The 16,504-nt window shown below is 41.1% G+C and overlaps 1 protein-coding gene across 3 annotated transcripts; it reads right to left on the bottom strand.

The window, feature by feature from the left end:
* Nucleotides 1-9,028: 9,028 nt before the first annotated feature.
* Nucleotides 9,029-16,117, bottom strand: LOC122784768. 3 transcript variants are annotated; one of them, XM_044050101.1, is made up of 4 exons: nucleotides 16,048-16,117; nucleotides 12,366-14,618; nucleotides 9,919-10,016; nucleotides 9,029-9,316 (listed from the first exon to the last, which is right to left on the bottom strand). In XM_044050101.1, exons 2-4 carry the CDS (start codon nucleotides 14,563-14,565, stop codon nucleotides 9,215-9,217), a joined length of 2,400 nt encoding a protein of 799 aa, XP_043906036.1. In that variant the 5' UTR covers nucleotides 14,566-14,618; nucleotides 16,048-16,117; the 3' UTR covers nucleotides 9,029-9,214. The 3 variants fall into 3 exon arrangements, with proteins under 3 accessions (XP_043906036.1, XP_043906037.1, XP_043906038.1); XM_044050102.1 differs by having other exon boundaries at nucleotides 9,931-10,016; nucleotides 16,048-16,116; XM_044050103.1 differs by having other exon boundaries at nucleotides 9,029-9,313; nucleotides 9,931-10,016; nucleotides 16,048-16,116.
* Nucleotides 16,118-16,504: the final 387 nt, after the last annotated feature.

Raw genomic sequence — 16,504 nt, 5'->3', positions numbered from 1 at the left:
GAGGGGACTTGTCTCTGGAGAGTGTGAGAGGATGAACAGGTTGTAACGTTTAAAAAGGAATGACATAGATATAAAGTCATATGTCTGCTCAGATCTGTCAGAGTAACTGACACCAGAGAGGACGGAGACAGACTCCTTGTGACATAGTCATTCTCCTGTTTACCCAGAATTCAGAGCAGTCATGATCCGATTAGTCCCATCTCCTCTCAACATGACAGCCCCAGGTGGCTTTTCTCTGTGTGGACTGTCTATGTCCCGACTGTGTCTCCAAGGGTTTTCCCTGAGCAGTCGGGTTAGGTTAAAGCTGCAATACGCACATTTATTGTCGTTGATGTTATTATTCTGCCTTTGGACAGAAACGGTGTCATTTTTTTGTATGCTGTGTTTTCAGATTTGCATTTGAAAATGGGCTCTGCCAAGCAAAACTATCAGACCTCACCATGTGCGTAAATGTGAATGCCATCTTCAGTTTGACCTTTGACCCAATGAATTTATGATGGTACTCAAAAGGTAGCCTTTAATCGGGGCAGAGAAAAAACACTAAAACCCTCCGCTTTGTCTGACCTCCTACTTTTGAGTATTTAACTTAATTCACCATGAATACACAATAGTGTCAGCATTATCAGTTCATAACGTGTCTGAATGTTAGTTAACGGAGACGTGCACCTGACTTGACACATTGCAGCATGAGGACGTGCCTTAGGTGTCGGAGATAAATACCGTAACATATTGGCTTTGTTGTCAGGAGGATGACATGATCGCGCAGGGGTTGGGACAATTTAATTTGGACAACAAAGAGTGTAAACACAAGTTCAGAGATGTTATGTAAAATGTGGTTATGTAAAGCCTGCTGTGCGGTTGCATAATGTGTTTATAATCAGAGGGTAGCACCGATATAGATGCCCCACTTTCGTGTTCCTTGCGGTATGACAGTGACACAGTGTCTTGAGAGCTCAGGGTCATCGCGTCTGGCCGAGGGTTTCATGTTGTTGAACGGCAGCCACGACAACAGAGCTCATTTACTATGACGAGGAGGAGGTGTGTGTTTTATTTTGTTGCAGCTGTTTGTGGTGTGAGTTTGTTAGTTTGTTAATCTCTCCTTCTGAAACACCGTCTATAAACCTTGTCACGCAGAGTAAACACTGAGAAACAACGCTGTCACATCTCCTTCTAACCCACAGGCTTTGTGCGTATAATCCGTCAGTGTGCCACTACACAAATCACATGAGACGCTCGTGTTTTCCTCTTTTTTTCTTTCTGTGTTTCATAATCTTTGGAGGATTTTTATGCAGCTCCAAATTGATGCGTAGTTTTATTTCACAATGCCACTCGCAGCAGCAGTTAAACAGGTTAGACAGTCGGGATGTAAACAACTCTACGTTCATCACAGACATAATTAAGACAGTCTCTCTCCGTTGTTAGTCAATGGTAAAATTTGTGACTTTTCCTCTAGTATCAAAAGTAATAACCCAGCCGAGTAAATGCAGTACACCCAAGACCGATAAACAACAGTGTTTATCTGTCTGTCCTTTCAGATTTGGCACAAATATTGACTTAGACTTGAGGGTGAACTGTTTAGCTTGTGAATTCCTCATCTTAAAGAATGCGTCGAGAGCTTCTTTTCAAATGTGGCTCAAATGTTCACGCGTGGATTAACTGCGCAGACGTATGTCGTCAAAGGTGTGGATCTCAGTGGCCTCACAAAACACGTTGAACACATTGAACCTTGAACATTCAAAACGTCCACGTTAAGAGGCACGGGCTGCTGATGGAGGGGGCGGAGTCACGTTACTCAACACCGCACACAATCCGAGCGATTGCCCCACTCTTTAAAAACATGTTGTCACTAAATGCAGCTCATATTTGAGGCATGATATGAATGTTGAGACCGGTTGCCGGGCAGATTCCTGTAAGAGTATGTAAGAAAAGCTGGTCTGCAGAGACCGACGTGCTTATTTTGTTTCCACTTTAAAACAATGTCATGTCAGTGATGCACACTATACCCTGTTTCTGTTACTAAGGACAACATAATGTTCCCCAAAATTGAAGCTAAACCCCACCTCCTTCATGTTAGCACATCAGACAATGACCAAAATAAAAAGACAAACCGTTTCAGTATTTATTGATAAGTGACTGTGCCAAATGTGCCTGCATCACCTATTTTTGAGATTGTTTTACCTTCATTTTGGGGAAGTAGAGTCAGTGTATAGTCAGTGTACCAGGTAATAATGTCTTTGCATTGCAGCGTACAGTTACAGGTGGAACGTAAATCCAACAGAGCAGACGTTGATGTTCATGTTAACTGACACGACCTTCCCACAGTGAGCAAATCAACTTCTTGGTGGATTTCACTTGTGAACAGGGCTTTTGTTAGTGATGCAGTTACAAAACCAACCTTGTGGTTTGTTAAAAAAAGTAAATAATCATCTACTGAGGGTTCTTTCATTTCGATGAAACGCTTGCATAATGAAATTCATATCAGTCGAACAGTCTGAGCGGCTTCCTCTGCACTTCCTCTGGAACATCGCGACCTTTCGTTTATTCCACGTCTTGTTTGGTAAAGTTTGCGTCGGGCTGACCTTGGTCAGAAAGGAGCTGCAACCTCGGCTGTTCAAGCTCCTGTGACCGAGTCATGTTTCCTGAACTCCCCACTGAAAACTCGCGCACATTAGATGATGAAATGTTTTGTAAAGCACTCGGGAAGGATGGTCAGGCAACTTAATCACCCGCAAATTATGATCCGACAAGGAGAAGGACTAATGTCTGACTCTGTCATTATCATTAAACTGATGTTAATGAAAATGAATGCCCATAATAATAAGAAAGTTACACTGCTCCTAAAAATCCAAGGGCAAAACTCTGCTACCATGAACAGACCGTGAACTTTTTTATTCTGTCATGAGACTTAGATTCATTCTAATGTAAGAACTATGCTGCCTGTATTTTCCCGTTTATGTAACTTGCAATAAGCACTTAATCATAACACTTGAATCCAATTTAATATTGGAAATATTTTTTAAATTTGTTTTGATTAATTTCCACGACAAATACAAAAGTGAATTGTTTTTTTTTTGTTTTTTTTAACAGTTAACATTTTTTTCAGTTCAACATTCACTGAGGCTCTGTTTCCCGTATGTTTATATAACCGTAGACTGCGTCCTAATCACAGCAGTGCTGTATATGGTGGATTGAAGAGCTCGAGCAAATCTTTTGAAATCCCGAAATAGAACGGGGAGGCAGTTCCGCAGCGAGGCCGCGAGCGAGGCAAACCCTGCAAAAGGGCTTTTGAATTGTTGGCTGAACGGGCTTTACTTGGACTGATGCTCCGAGCCAAGGAATCAGGCCAGCGAGTCCAGAGATGGAAGAGAGACATAAAAGATTAGAATCTTATTTCAGTAAGGAGGATTTATCCCTGGGTGACCACCGAAGGTCCCTGTGGCCTTAGATCACCCTGCCCGACCACTGACCTGGAAACAATGATATTAGATAATGTTTTATCAAACCATTACAGGCTGTAACTCAGGCAGCAACAGTGAGTGCAATGTATCTAATTATAAAATCGTCTTTAGCTAAAATTATCAATGATACTTCATGTGCAGGTTTGGAAAAACAAGGATTTCATAGAAAAGCCAGTGGTTAGGAGCTCAGTCAGGAGGATATTCCACCACACTTTGCTTTGAAGCTCTGTGGAAAAATCAAAGTCAGTGCCCTGGAGAGGATTTGGAGAATTGGTGGATGTCATATTTGTATAATGCATTTATGGGTTTATGTCGAGCAGTTTAAAGAATTCTAACTTTAACCATTTCACCAACTTCAAGGCTACTAATGAGATTAAATATTACTGGACAAATAAGTACATTTACTTCCACTAAAGTGATAATTACCCTCATTATTGCCAGTGTTGTTTCAAAGCGGATGTTTTCTGTAGACACAGTAACCACGCTAACCACACATCCACTGTCCTTTGGAAAACAAACAATTCCCCTTTTTCCCTCCACAGAGGAGAATCCCTCTTCCGGACGTGAAACACATGTTGTGCGTAAACGAGCAGATCAACAACAAAATTGTGTTATACGTCATACAATTATGACAATAATGATGATATTTGATAATGCACCACAGTACACATACAGCAATAATAGCATTACAGTTAGCAGAGACGGACACAGCATTTATAAGACGAATAAAACCGGTCCGAGCACAGAACCTTGTGGGTTACCATGACAAACTTTGTTTCCTGAAACGTCTCAGGAGTCGTTGCATGATGGTGAGCTAGTTCGGGCGACATAGCTGCGGTAAGTGCAGTCTTCAAAGGTCACGACCTCTGAAGGGTTGGTCATGATGCTGTTTAACAAACTGACCCTAGATCCAAGTGTAGGCTAATAATACATTTATCCTTTAGCGTGAACTTCCTTTTTAAGATACTTTAATATAATAAAGTCTGTTATGTGGTTTGTCCACGTTGTTGCTCTAAGTTACAGCAAAGATCATATGACACAGTCACTCTCACTCTGTGTTTGGCTACACAATAGACAGCTGAAATGTAATTAGATAAGTATGAATTTGTTTAAGTTCCTTAGGGAAATAAAATATAAAAAAATCTTATTTGAAAATAATTGTGTTTTCCAGTGAGTGAGAGCAAGAGAAAACCTATGACAAAGACACAACAGTGATACGTCTCATTGTGCAAGACTGCTTGATATCATTGCGTAGTGTTGTAGGATCATGGAATTAGACAATTGAGTTTTCATTGTGCAAGAAGAGAGAGAAGGAGGGAGGGCGGGAGGGAGGGAGGGAGGAGAGTGAAACGGAATAGAGGGGTTTGTTGAGGACAATGGCTCAACTTATCTGAGCAGTCTGAGCTCTGTTTATTCTGTCTTTACCTCATCCTCTCGCTACCCAATGTTTATTCATTCATTTCACATCAGTAATAGGAGCAGAGGCACGGGCAAGTTCCACAGCCACAACATGTCCACTGTGGAATGTCCTCTACTGTATATGGACACTTTATGAAAACACACTTGAGAGGAGGGAGAGTATTTTTATGAGATGATGGAACTCACCGAGTGAGCACAAGGACTCCTTTGTCAAAAACCACCTATCATTTATCAAACATGTTTTTTCCTCGTCCTAGTTTCCTAGAAGTTTGAAATGAAAGCGCGTGTAGTGGCTCGCACTGTTGCCTTGCAGCGAAAAGACCCAGGTTTGTGACCCGGTCTGACTGAGGACCTTCCATTCACTCACGCCTGTCCTATTGAGAGTCCTATTGACCTAATCCCCATATTGCATGTATTTGGACAGTGGAATGTTCTTCAGCTATGAGCAGTTGTGATCCTTTTTATTTTTATTTATCTTTTCCCAGATTTTTCCTGATGGAGTCCACTGGGGGCAATATAGAATGTCCTATTAACAATGAGCAATGGGGATTGGGTACCTTGCTCAGGGGTACCCCCAGGTATTCGCCTGGCGGGGACTCGGTCCGGCAACCTTCTGGTCATAAGCCAAGTTCTCCGTACAGTAAAATTAAACACACAGAGTAACTAGAAGTATAAAATACTTCCTTTGTCCTGGAGGTTGTAGCAGAGTCATTTATGCAGATGACATTGTCTCTAAATTCAGCATCAGTGTGAAAGTGAGCGGCGGTTTGTCTCTGACTTTGTGACCTGTACCAGGTGTGTCCTTCCTTTTTGGTCCAGTGTCAGCCGGGACTGGCTCCATTTCCTCCTGCGTCCCTCAAACAACAGGCAGTACAAACGATGAGAAGTCTCTGCTGTACCTGTACCGCGGGTGGTTTTCTTTGGCACACGTCTCATCTTCAGCTCTGTGTGACGCGACTTTGCTCGTTGGATTGTGGATGGGGACTCGCTCTGGAGCCCGGAGAGAGTTCCTCGATGACGGGTCCTGCCGATGGGGAGTCAAGTGGGAGGGAAGAATGAGTCATCCATCATCTGTCCTTTTATAGATTCAGGTTCTTGCCTCTGGTGCAGAAGCGAATCAAACCCCCGGGACGATGTCTGAGCTGTCACCGTTCTACTCTGTCATCAGGACCCACAGACAGACAGACAGACAGACAGACAGACAGAGTCTCTGTGTCTGAGCTCCATTTTAATATTTCACTGCTGTTTTTGTTTACTTCTCTGTGTTGTTTTAAATATTTTAACTGCCAACAGTTAGACTGAATGAGACAACAACGACTTAGATAATAAAGGGTGTCTCTTTGCAATTTTCACACAAGATATCTTATCAACTGCCTTTGTAATGCATTTTTTAAATTGTAAAGAGACTTGTTTGGACACCCTGTATAGAAAACACAGTGAAGCTTTGAACAGCAGCTTTTATTGTGACCTGTTTATACGGATTCTCGTGAACGGCTCTATCTGAAACATCTCAAGACGTCACCACCCATGTGTTACTGCAGGAAATGCTCCACTTCTGTGAAGTCAGTGACTAATTACAGGAAAAGTGACTGATGTTACACAACTACTGCAGGCCCACAGTACTGTCACAACATGCATATGTTTACCCTTCAATGAAATGACCTCTTTGTACAGTAACAGCATCTCTGAGCGTCTCTTTTACTCCAACAAAGAGTTCAACAGACGTTTTTTTTTACTTTGATTAAAGCTATTTATTTCCTGTAATCATGTCCACAAGAGTACACCGTTGCTTTACTGTCGTTCTGTAATACTTTCCTCAAGTTTTTAAGGCTATAGCGCCCTCTTCTGTTGATTAGAAAACACACTCCAAAGATGTTAAATAACATGTTTTTTTTATTACAAATTTAACAAACCACAGCCTTTTTCATCAATCAAATAATATTACAGCGTTCACACAATGACACAGCACGACAAATGCACACTGTTGTAATACTGCTTTAGTCATTTGATAATATTAAATGGAAGGAGTTTATACACACTCATTTTCAACTATTAAGCCTTTGTTGCATAATTTTTTGTTTATTTTTCCTTTACAATAATGTATATAATTTAGTTTAAATGTGCTGCATAAATAAATAGCTACAAATACACATACTTTTTTTCACATACACATACACATACTTAATTTCTTTAACCCTATAGACTGTATATGCAGGAAGTCACAAATTCAGTGAATTCAGATGCCACTGGCTGCAAAAAGAATTAGTTTGAATGGAAGTCTATGGGAAAATGAGCTTACTTCTCACTTGATCTATAGTGTCAGTAAATCTTTTCCTGAGGAGTTAATGGTCTCCTTCACTAATTATAGCTCAATTACAATTTTTGTAAATGATGTTCCCATTCAAAGGAAAATAGATAATAAACAGAATACATATGAGTGGACACCAGTGTGATTGACAGCTGGTATCCAGGTCAAACAGGAGCCTGGTTGCAGGTGACCTCTGTGAGTGTCTGATTTTAAACAACTAAATAACTTGGTGATGTCAGATAGCAAATCTCAAAGCCTCCAAAAGGGAGTTCACATGTTTCTAAATTCACAGAAATGCCTCGACATTTAATCGAGATACACTTATGGCCATCGTTTGGGAGTTCTTGCAGCTTGTTCTTGACACGTCATCTGGGCACAAGTGGACGTGGTTAATGTGGGAATGTCTTCTCAGGAGTTTTACACTTGAGTTTCTCATGAAGTATGACGTGTCCTGACCAGAACTAACTCTGTTCTTGCCATTTCGAGATTAAGAACACATGTCTCTGTTCTTTCTGAGTACGTACAGACCTTTAGACTAATCCGCTCTCATGCCAGCACAAGACTTCCAGGTGTCTTCTCTGATTCCTTCAGCCTGACTTCATGTTCCATCACTCGCAGATCAGTCACAGGACAGTCAACGCGCTGCTCCTTTATCTTTTTAAATGAGTTGTCATTGAGATGAATGAGCATGCGTGGTCGTCTCTTAACGGCGTGAGATGAGAGGAGATGCTGAGGATAAAGATAGATGTCCCTCATTACAGTAAATGCTCAAACTGTGAATTTGTAAGCCTTCAATCCTCGAGTGATTCATCCTCAGGGTTTGATTTGCCAGATTCAAAAATATCAGTTTGAAGATGGCCGTTGAAAATAAATATAAGTATTCTTTCTCATCAGATCAGTTCTCAAAACTCACGGTAAATATTGACATGTGGGATTGAGGGAGGCCATCTTGACACAAGACCTTGGCAAAGAACTGCAGCCCGTTAACGCCGGTGCTTCTAAGCCAGGACGAGCAGAATCAGAGTCCTGCCTCCTTTGGCAGAGTCACCGTTGTGGACAGATGGTTCCCAGACAGACTAAGCTGTTTGACTCGGACTGTTAAGATTAGATAACAAACTCTCACTTGTAGATATGATCACAGGTCAATTCATAAATCTTCAAAATGCTCTCTGATGCTTCATTTACCATGGATAGATTCTTTGTTGATTTGTGAATGAAACAGTCAGACAGTTGAATTCACAGTGACTTTTCTTCCAAAACATAGGAATAAAAAAGACCTGTGTTTACTCTACGACTTCCTTTGGGTGCTTCCAGAGGTCAGTCACTTTAATAAAGCCAAATATTGGTGTCTCACGACCTCAGTATGGTAAAAGAGTGTGACCCAGTCTGTTGTTTTATAGCCGTGACGCTCTGGCAGCACTTCTCACTCCACGAGCAACTTTCTTCATTTAGAAAGTCATTTAAAGTTGCCCTTTACGCCCCTAATGATAACCGTTTCCACCACAGGAGATGTCGGCTCAAGCAAATATAGAGACAGTCTGGAAATGTAATATCAGGCTTCCATAAAGTGGAGTAACTTACAAGAGGCAGGGAAGTAGGAGACTCTAAAAATATTGTCTCTCTCTCTTTTTATTACCTTGAATAGGTCAAGTGCACACCTGTAATGTCGCTCTATTGTTGTCTCTGTTAGACTTTTGTTGACTCTTTTACTGTTTTTTTATATAAAGTTAAAATAGCTTCACAACACAACCCCAGAAGATTATACAATATAATGAATAATACTAAGATGCACACGCCACATGTCATTACATGTTGGAGTGAATAAAGGATAAAAATGATGGAGAAAGATGGAAATAACTTTTATTTTCTGCTAAAGAGCATCATATTTACCTTGTTTCTGCCATATAATACTAGTATTTTTTAAAAAAAAGCATATTTGACATTGGTGATATGGATGTTTCTACAGTCACGTTGCAGATAATTATGTTACATGTAGTGTTAAAGACAATGGGGGGTTAGAGAGTCGGTGTCAGTTATTTTTCTTTGACGACTGCCCATTGATTTGGCCGGATTCCCAGCGCTGCCACAGTGGAGACTTCTGACCTCCTGCCCTGTGAACTTTTGACTCCTGCTGTGGAATAAGACAGATGAGATGAGAGTGGGATTAACACAGGGATTTAAAGACACTGAAAATGCATGATATTTAAAAAAAAAATCTCCAAACAACGTGCAGTAAAACCTCTAAAAAAAGCAGTGTATATATATATATATATATATATATATATATATATATATATATATATATATATATATATATATATATATATATGTGTGTGTATATATATGTATATATATATGTGTGTGTATATATATGTATGTGTGTATATATATGTAAAAAATAACATAATAGTCATCATACCGAACCTCATTGCATGTATGTATTTCATGGCACTTTAATAAAATTCCGTTTTTGTCACATGTAGACAAAACTACTTGAAAACAGTCAGTGACCACAGCAAGAGCAAAGTTTAAAGTCAAATAAAGTAGAGGAAATTCTCTAAATGGTATTTAAATTGATCTTGTGAAACCTAATGTACAGTGATAACACTGTGAGAAAAGAAACTTTATAATAATGCCTGATCCTTTGCAAGTCATGTGACGATACGCCCGTGTCCTGTCCTGTGCTCTTCACAAAACAAATGAAGAAAAATAGACTGTTTACACTAATCAAACCTGACACATCACCTGTGGCTGCTCAGATTTCCACTGGTCTTTCTTGGAGGGCGGCGGCCAAACCAGTTCCAATTTCCCCCTGGACTGTCGTCTGTCATCTGAGGACGGGAAGACGAAAGGAGGGGAAAATACAGGCAGCAGTTTTGCATTTATTTATTTAATTAAACATTTAACATCTTTGACTTAACCCTTAGAACACAGAGCATTTCAGCTGCTTTTTTTCCATTACTATTAAACATACAGTATATACAGAGCGTATAAGAATGTGCAATATGAGTGTCTTATATCATTTTTTTCATTGGAAATCTATATGTATATTGACTAACCATATAAACAAACCAGAGCAGAAAGTACTCATGTTTAAAATCCGATTTGAATTTGTGAAATTTGGAAATGCGCAGTTCAAAGTTCACTTGGTTCATTTTTATGAAGAAAAATGAAAAGAAAATAACGTCTATTTTGTGACTTCTGCATAATTATCGCTACTTTATATCACTACTAAAAATGTGATATAAAATGAATCAGAACTGACTCAACACATAAGAAGACGAGAGAAACACATTTTGTCAAGCCTGAATATGTGACCTATTATGGTCACTATCATGTTATTATTGTATCATAAACTAGTAAGTTCACAGACTTTTTCCCCCCGACATGTAACTTTAACTTTGGGCTTCAGCCATTTTCTTATTGTGAAAAAGAACTTTCAAAACTTCCAAAAATGTAATTAGTATTCTTTCAGTGCGCTGCTTAAATGTCTCTGCGACTCTATCACTGTGTATTTGTGTTCTAGAGTTTCACTCCATGAGTCGTAGGGATAACACAGTCGAGCTTCTCTGACCTTAATACTGAGTCATTTCCTTCAGTTTAGTTCAGCCCAGGCACATTCTGTAGCTGTTACATGTGACTTCATCATCTTCACCCCCAGTCATCCCACACATCATTATCCAGCAAGTGGAAATGCTGCACTATACAGTATAGTGTCAGACTCCTTGGCTGGCTGCTCTATTTAGTCAGGTGTTCGAGGCTCTCCTGCTGGGTAAATTGGCAACCACAGCAGACAGGGAAAAAAACAAACTTTCCCATTATATACCACATCCCCCTCAAAAAAGTCACATCACAAGTCGTTTGTATTTATGCAACAATATAACCTGTCCCTGGTCAAGCTGTGCAGACAGTGGACTTAGCGTCATCACCTGCTGACTCAGATCAGCCCGCAATGATTCGCTCTTAACCACCAGTGACAGGGTTGACACTAAGTTGTTGATAAGACTCCTTGGATGCTCATATGTAGAGGCATTTGTTATAGTGCTAAGGCTGAGTATCAGACGGCTGACAAAGGATAAAGGATAAAGGCCGTGGATAAAGGACAATGCAGGTTAACCAAATTGATCTGCATTGTGCCCAAAGTTGCCTGTTATATCTGTGATAAAGCAGGTGAAACAGCATCATATATACTGTAGTTGTGAAAGTTTGGGCCAGTGCCATGAAAAAATCACAAGCGTCACCTGCAACCAGACACTGATACCAGCTGTCAGTGTTAAAATGTGTTATGTTTTATTTTCCTTAACATTTACAAAATCGTCATAGTGAAGAAAAGCTTACTGACTAATGATCAGGATTATTAAACATTAAAGGAAAATGTTGACGTTATAAATCAAGTTAGACGTCGGCTCATTTTCCCCAGAGTCGCCTCCTGGTGGTCACTGTATTTTGACTTCCTTTTTGGCTTCATCCAGCAAACCAGAAGACAGCATCCACTTTTTATAAGTGGCCTCTAGATAAATGTATTAAGTTTAAAAAGTAAAATACCTTTCAAGTAGGCACAGAAACAAGTAAATCATCACATGACTAGTTTACCAAACCACCATTTTAATGACGCTTTTCCATTATACAGTTCTAGCACTACTCGTCGTTTCACATTACTCCATAGTACTTCCTCAATTTGAGTTTTCATAGCATGGCTGCATGAAACTGCTGTGACATCATTTTTTACGCGACACACACAAAACTAGTGACTTGTGAGTTTTGGTGTACTGAATCATTAGAATCAGTTAAAAAGATTAGTTCCCGCACTAACTGAAATACGGCTCGACGGGTTGTGATCCGGCGCTCGATCACTGACTTCCGGCAGTGCTGTCGCTGAATACACCAGACTCCTCTGTTACAGTAAATGTTGAGATTTTAGAAACATTGGAGATAAGTCTTTGTTCGGTTTGATTCTTGTGTCTGACGTTGCGCTCGTGACTCTTCTTGTGACGACACTCTCTGACCAATCCGTGGTCGGCAGTCTGTTGACGTCGCTCGCTTGGAACCTCGTCAATTAAAAAAAGTACCAGGTGCTGTCACTAATGGAAGAGTAGACTAGGGTTGAGCCAGAACTGTATAGTGTGAAGTCATTTGTACCTAAATATAAAAATACCTTTGTAAACACATCACACACTAACCTGGTAGATGCATCTTTGCAAACTGTGACTTGTCTTCCTCTTGACTATTCTGCCTGTCCTCTCCGTACAGAGTGCATCTCTGTCTGCGTAGCTCCTCCTCTCTCTCTCTGGCCTCTCGGATGTCCTTCTCTACCTCCGGCTGCAGAACTAGAGCCGGGCGCAACTTGAAGAAGGGGTTTTGTTGGAGGGTTGGAGATTGTCGTCTTGTGTTGCCCTCCCTTGTTTTGCTCCTAGCTTCCACAGCTGATGTAGGGACCTCAGTGCTTATGGAGTCCATGCTTCTGTGCATGCGTGGATGTTTGTCTTGTTTTGGGTACGGGGATAAGCGCGTTTTGTCTCGTGAGCCTCCAGTCGGGCTCTTTGACCTTAGGTGTTCGGGACTTTTCTCCCCCTCAGAGGGGGCAGATTCAAACAGCCCGAGGGAATGTGCTGTGGTAACCGGGCAACTTTGAAGACAGAACATCTCCAGACTATGTGTGCGCTCCAGCACGGACGGATAAACATGGCTTTTTACCAGCGTGGTCGCAAGTTTCCTGTGCCTCGCTGGCCCCTCTGTGTTATCCTGCTGGAAAGCCTCAAACAGCAGTTTTGTCTCCTGTAACTGGCGGACTTCCTCTTTGCTGTACAATCCTGGGATCTTTCCCTGGTTCACCAGCACCAGTTCTCTCTGGATCTCCTGGCGTATCTCCTTCTTCATCTTCTGCTCAGAGAACTGACTGACATCACTGTGTGCGGGCTGGTCAACCTGACAGGTGAGAGGCTCAAGTGAGATATTGGTCTTGAAGGGAATCTCCAGCACATCTGGATTATCTGCAAGATTGAACATACCCCCGGCTCTCTGCAGGTTTTGCTTTGCCTGGTTTGCCTCTTGGATCTGTCTCTCCATCGAGGTTTCAGCTGTTGAATATCGGTGTTGGGCAAACAGATTAGGGATTTGTGCGGTTTCATGCAGATTCATAGGAGAGCAATCAGCAATCTGCTGATCATCATCCGAGTTATCATCATCATCCTCTGCTCTGGTAATTATCTGGTCCTCTGGATGTCCAGACGTTTCTGTTTCCACCAGGTTCAACTTTGCTTCCTCATCCGTAACAGTGTGAAATGTCACCTCCCTCCTCCTGATCCCATCAGTCAGATTCACTTCTCTTGCTGTGAAATCATCCACTTTCCTCTCAGACACACCTTTTTCCTCATCTCCTTTTTCTTGTACGTCCTGTTGCTGCTGGAGAAGTTGCAGACGTTGAAGCAGTTGCTCTCCTTGGTGGAGATCTGTTTCTATGTTCTTGCGTTCATCTCCGTGCTCTCTTTTCATCACCATCCCTACACAGTCTTTAGAGATGGGGCGTTGGCACTCTTCTGTTTCACTGGTGCTGCTCTCTCTCCTTACCCAGTCACTCTTTGTCAGGTTATAGTTTAAATATACGATGTCAACATGCTCTTCATCTTCACTGGTCACCTCTGTAGGAGTCTTTGGGTCCTGTGGCTGAAAGGTTGCTGAGTCCGCCTGGTTTTGTTTGCAGACCTCTGTCTCAATATGACCACAAATATCCTCAGAATTGGGTACGTCTTTTGGATATTTGCCTCTCGTCTCCTCAGTTTCTTGTCCCAGTTCAATGTTCCCAGATTCTTCAGTTGATTCTTTGTCTCTTGAAGCATTACCCTGATGATGCTTTCCTGATGGATCATGGCATGTTGCCATCAGAGAGCCTGTGTCCTCATCTGTTGGTGGAGTGGGGTCCTTGTCCTTGACGTCCATGGACTCCTTAGAACTCTGGGCTGTATTTGCTATCACTTCATTTACCTCGTTCTGTGCTGCTTGGAACTGATTCTCATCATGATGCCAGCCTAAGCTGCTGGGATTAGCTTTAGCCTCTGTGGCGTCTGCCACATTAGAATGGGTCACACTGGAATTATTGGCCCTTGCATCTGTGCTGCCCTCTGCTGGGGCAATAGAGGACAAAGGGGGAGGAGGATGTAGTGAGTTAAAGACGTCATCTGCACCCTCAGCATCCGTCACACAGCAGTGCCTGGTGGTCTCTGCTTGGGCAGGGGGTTTGACTGTGATTTTGTCTTGGGGACTCTCACTAGAGGTCAGTGATGGGGTCTCTCCGTGGTCTGCCTCCAGACCGCAGTCCATTTTCATCCACAGACCACCGTGATCTTGGGAAACCAGGCCAGGTCTGGGATTGCTTGTGTTCATGGTGTCCAGACTTAATCAAGCTCTTAAGAGTGTTTTCTTTTACTTCTCCCTTGCTTGAGTTTAAAGAGAACATTTTTAAGTTTGATACCAAAATGCTTAAATAAATATTCAACAATACTCTCATTCATTCATCCATTCTAGTAGAATTAGTTGTAATGATGAACTGCTGAGTACTCGGGCCGGAATTAAGTAAAACCCACATTTTAATTGACTGAACAGATTTAAAGCTGCAGTATGTAACTTTGGGTGACATTTTGACCTCCACCATCATGTTTTTTGAGAAGTAGATTAATTTCTGAAATGTTTCTTTGTGTTTTCAGTCAAACTCCAACTCCAACCTGTTAGTAGTCATCGCTCTTATTAGCACAGTGTTACTGTTGCCTCTGTCTGCTTTGATATGATTTAAATCACTTCCTCATTGTAGCACGTAAACACTGCTGAGCAGCAAGAGATCTAAGCACCCCCTCAATGGCAATGGTTTGAATACACGACAGCTTTAAACCAGGCCTTTAATGAAATAGACTAAAATAGATTAAACAATTCCAAGTATTAATTCAGTATATCTACAGTCTTTATTTTACATTGTCAGATTAATAAAAAAAACCTTTCTTTTTCCCATTTGGTCCTTTGTTCTGTGAACTCTGGGAGATTAAATGATGTTTCCTTTGTTTTTGATCAACCTGTGCAGCTACTGTGTTGTTTTAGTGACTTTTCTCCCCCCCGCAGTGACCTAGTACAGCCGTGTCTGCTGACAAAGGGAAAGCGTAATCGGCTTTTCTCTTCTGTCTGTTTTGGCATGCACACTTTGTTTAATGTGTACTTGAATGTCTGAACACTCACTCTCATCATCTCACAGCCTGCCTTTCAAAATGATGCTTTTCCATTACTCTTTTTCTTTCTTTTTTTTTTAATCTGCATAAAGCACGAGTGATCAGCTTCGTAATTGCTGCATGGATTTTATACTTTCACGGCATGGACACACCGCGCCGTATCACTGACTGCTTTCTTTCAAAATGAGTTCTGCCTAATCAAGTAATGTGGTTGTCTAAACTGCAGGCTTCAATGGACGCGTCTATATTTACACCTGCAATTCAGGATTATCATCAGCAGCAGTAGCAGCACCACCACACTTAATATACTGTAGAGCTTAAGCAACAGGACATATTAATGGGCTTTAATGAGCTTAACCTGTTAATTCCTTCCTCCTTTCAAGGAACTTTTTCTCTTTGGTTGTCATTTTGAAGCTTGTAAACACAATTTTATAGAAATTGTTCTCATACTTTACTCCACTAAATTCTATTCTGCATTATGTGATAAAGGCTATTCTGTTCTGTCGTACCCGTGATGTTTTCCTGCTACAACTACAGACAAAGCTCCACTCTGTGAACCTACAATTCAGCCAGAGATACAAACGTGTGACAGGAAAGAAAACAAGTGTAAAGCAACAAAATTAATGTAGAAGAAGAAGAAGAAGAGACCCACCTGATATTGTCGCGGCAGCCATCATTCTGTGTGTGATAGAACTAACCGCAATGGAAATATGAACGATGCAGCTGATGATCCAGCTTAGCACCTGCACCTTCCCGCCCTGGGTCATGTGAACAAACAAATCCTCTTCTGTGAAATGGTGAAATGATGCTCAGCACTTCAACTTTATGACAATTGAATGTTGTAACTTCTATCTGGTGTGTGAATTTCAAATTGTGACTACAATAATTAGACAATGTACTGTGAAGACCTCATAATACATCACATTCTGTTAAATAACCATATATTCCACTTAATATATGCTGAACAGTGACATGGTGTCATACTGGATGTGAAAGAGTCCAAACTGCCCCCAGTCTTTTAAATGTAGGAACAGCAAAACAAACAACAGTGCACAATAACCCTGTCCATACAAATATACAAAATAAAGGTATTTAATATATAATATATA

The sequence above is a fragment of the Solea senegalensis genome, linkage group LG19 (genome assembly GCF_019176455.1).
Source record: "Solea senegalensis isolate Sse05_10M linkage group LG19, IFAPA_SoseM_1, whole genome shotgun sequence".
Taxonomy (NCBI): Eukaryota; Metazoa; Chordata; class Actinopteri; order Pleuronectiformes; family Soleidae; genus Solea; species Solea senegalensis.
The sequence above is the reverse complement of the archived record's forward strand: the minus strand, read 5'-3'. Positions and strand labels throughout refer to the sequence as shown.

What these genes read in the sequence shown, in the direction of transcription:
- LOC122784768 (XM_044050101.1), bottom strand. Translation starts at nt 14,565, where the DNA reads ATGAACACAAGCAATCCCAGACCTGGCCTGGTTTCCCAAGATCACGGT. An exon ending in TGCAAAGATGCATCTACCAG is followed by an intron (nt 10,017 to 12,365) that starts GTTAGTGTGTGA and finishes TCCCGTCCTCAG; the next exon opens with ATGACAGACGACAGTCCAGG. An exon ending in AGCCACAGGTGATGTGTCAG is followed by an intron (nt 9,317 to 9,918) that starts GTTTGATTAGTG and finishes CTTATTCCACAG; the next exon opens with CAGGAGTCAAAAGTTCACAG.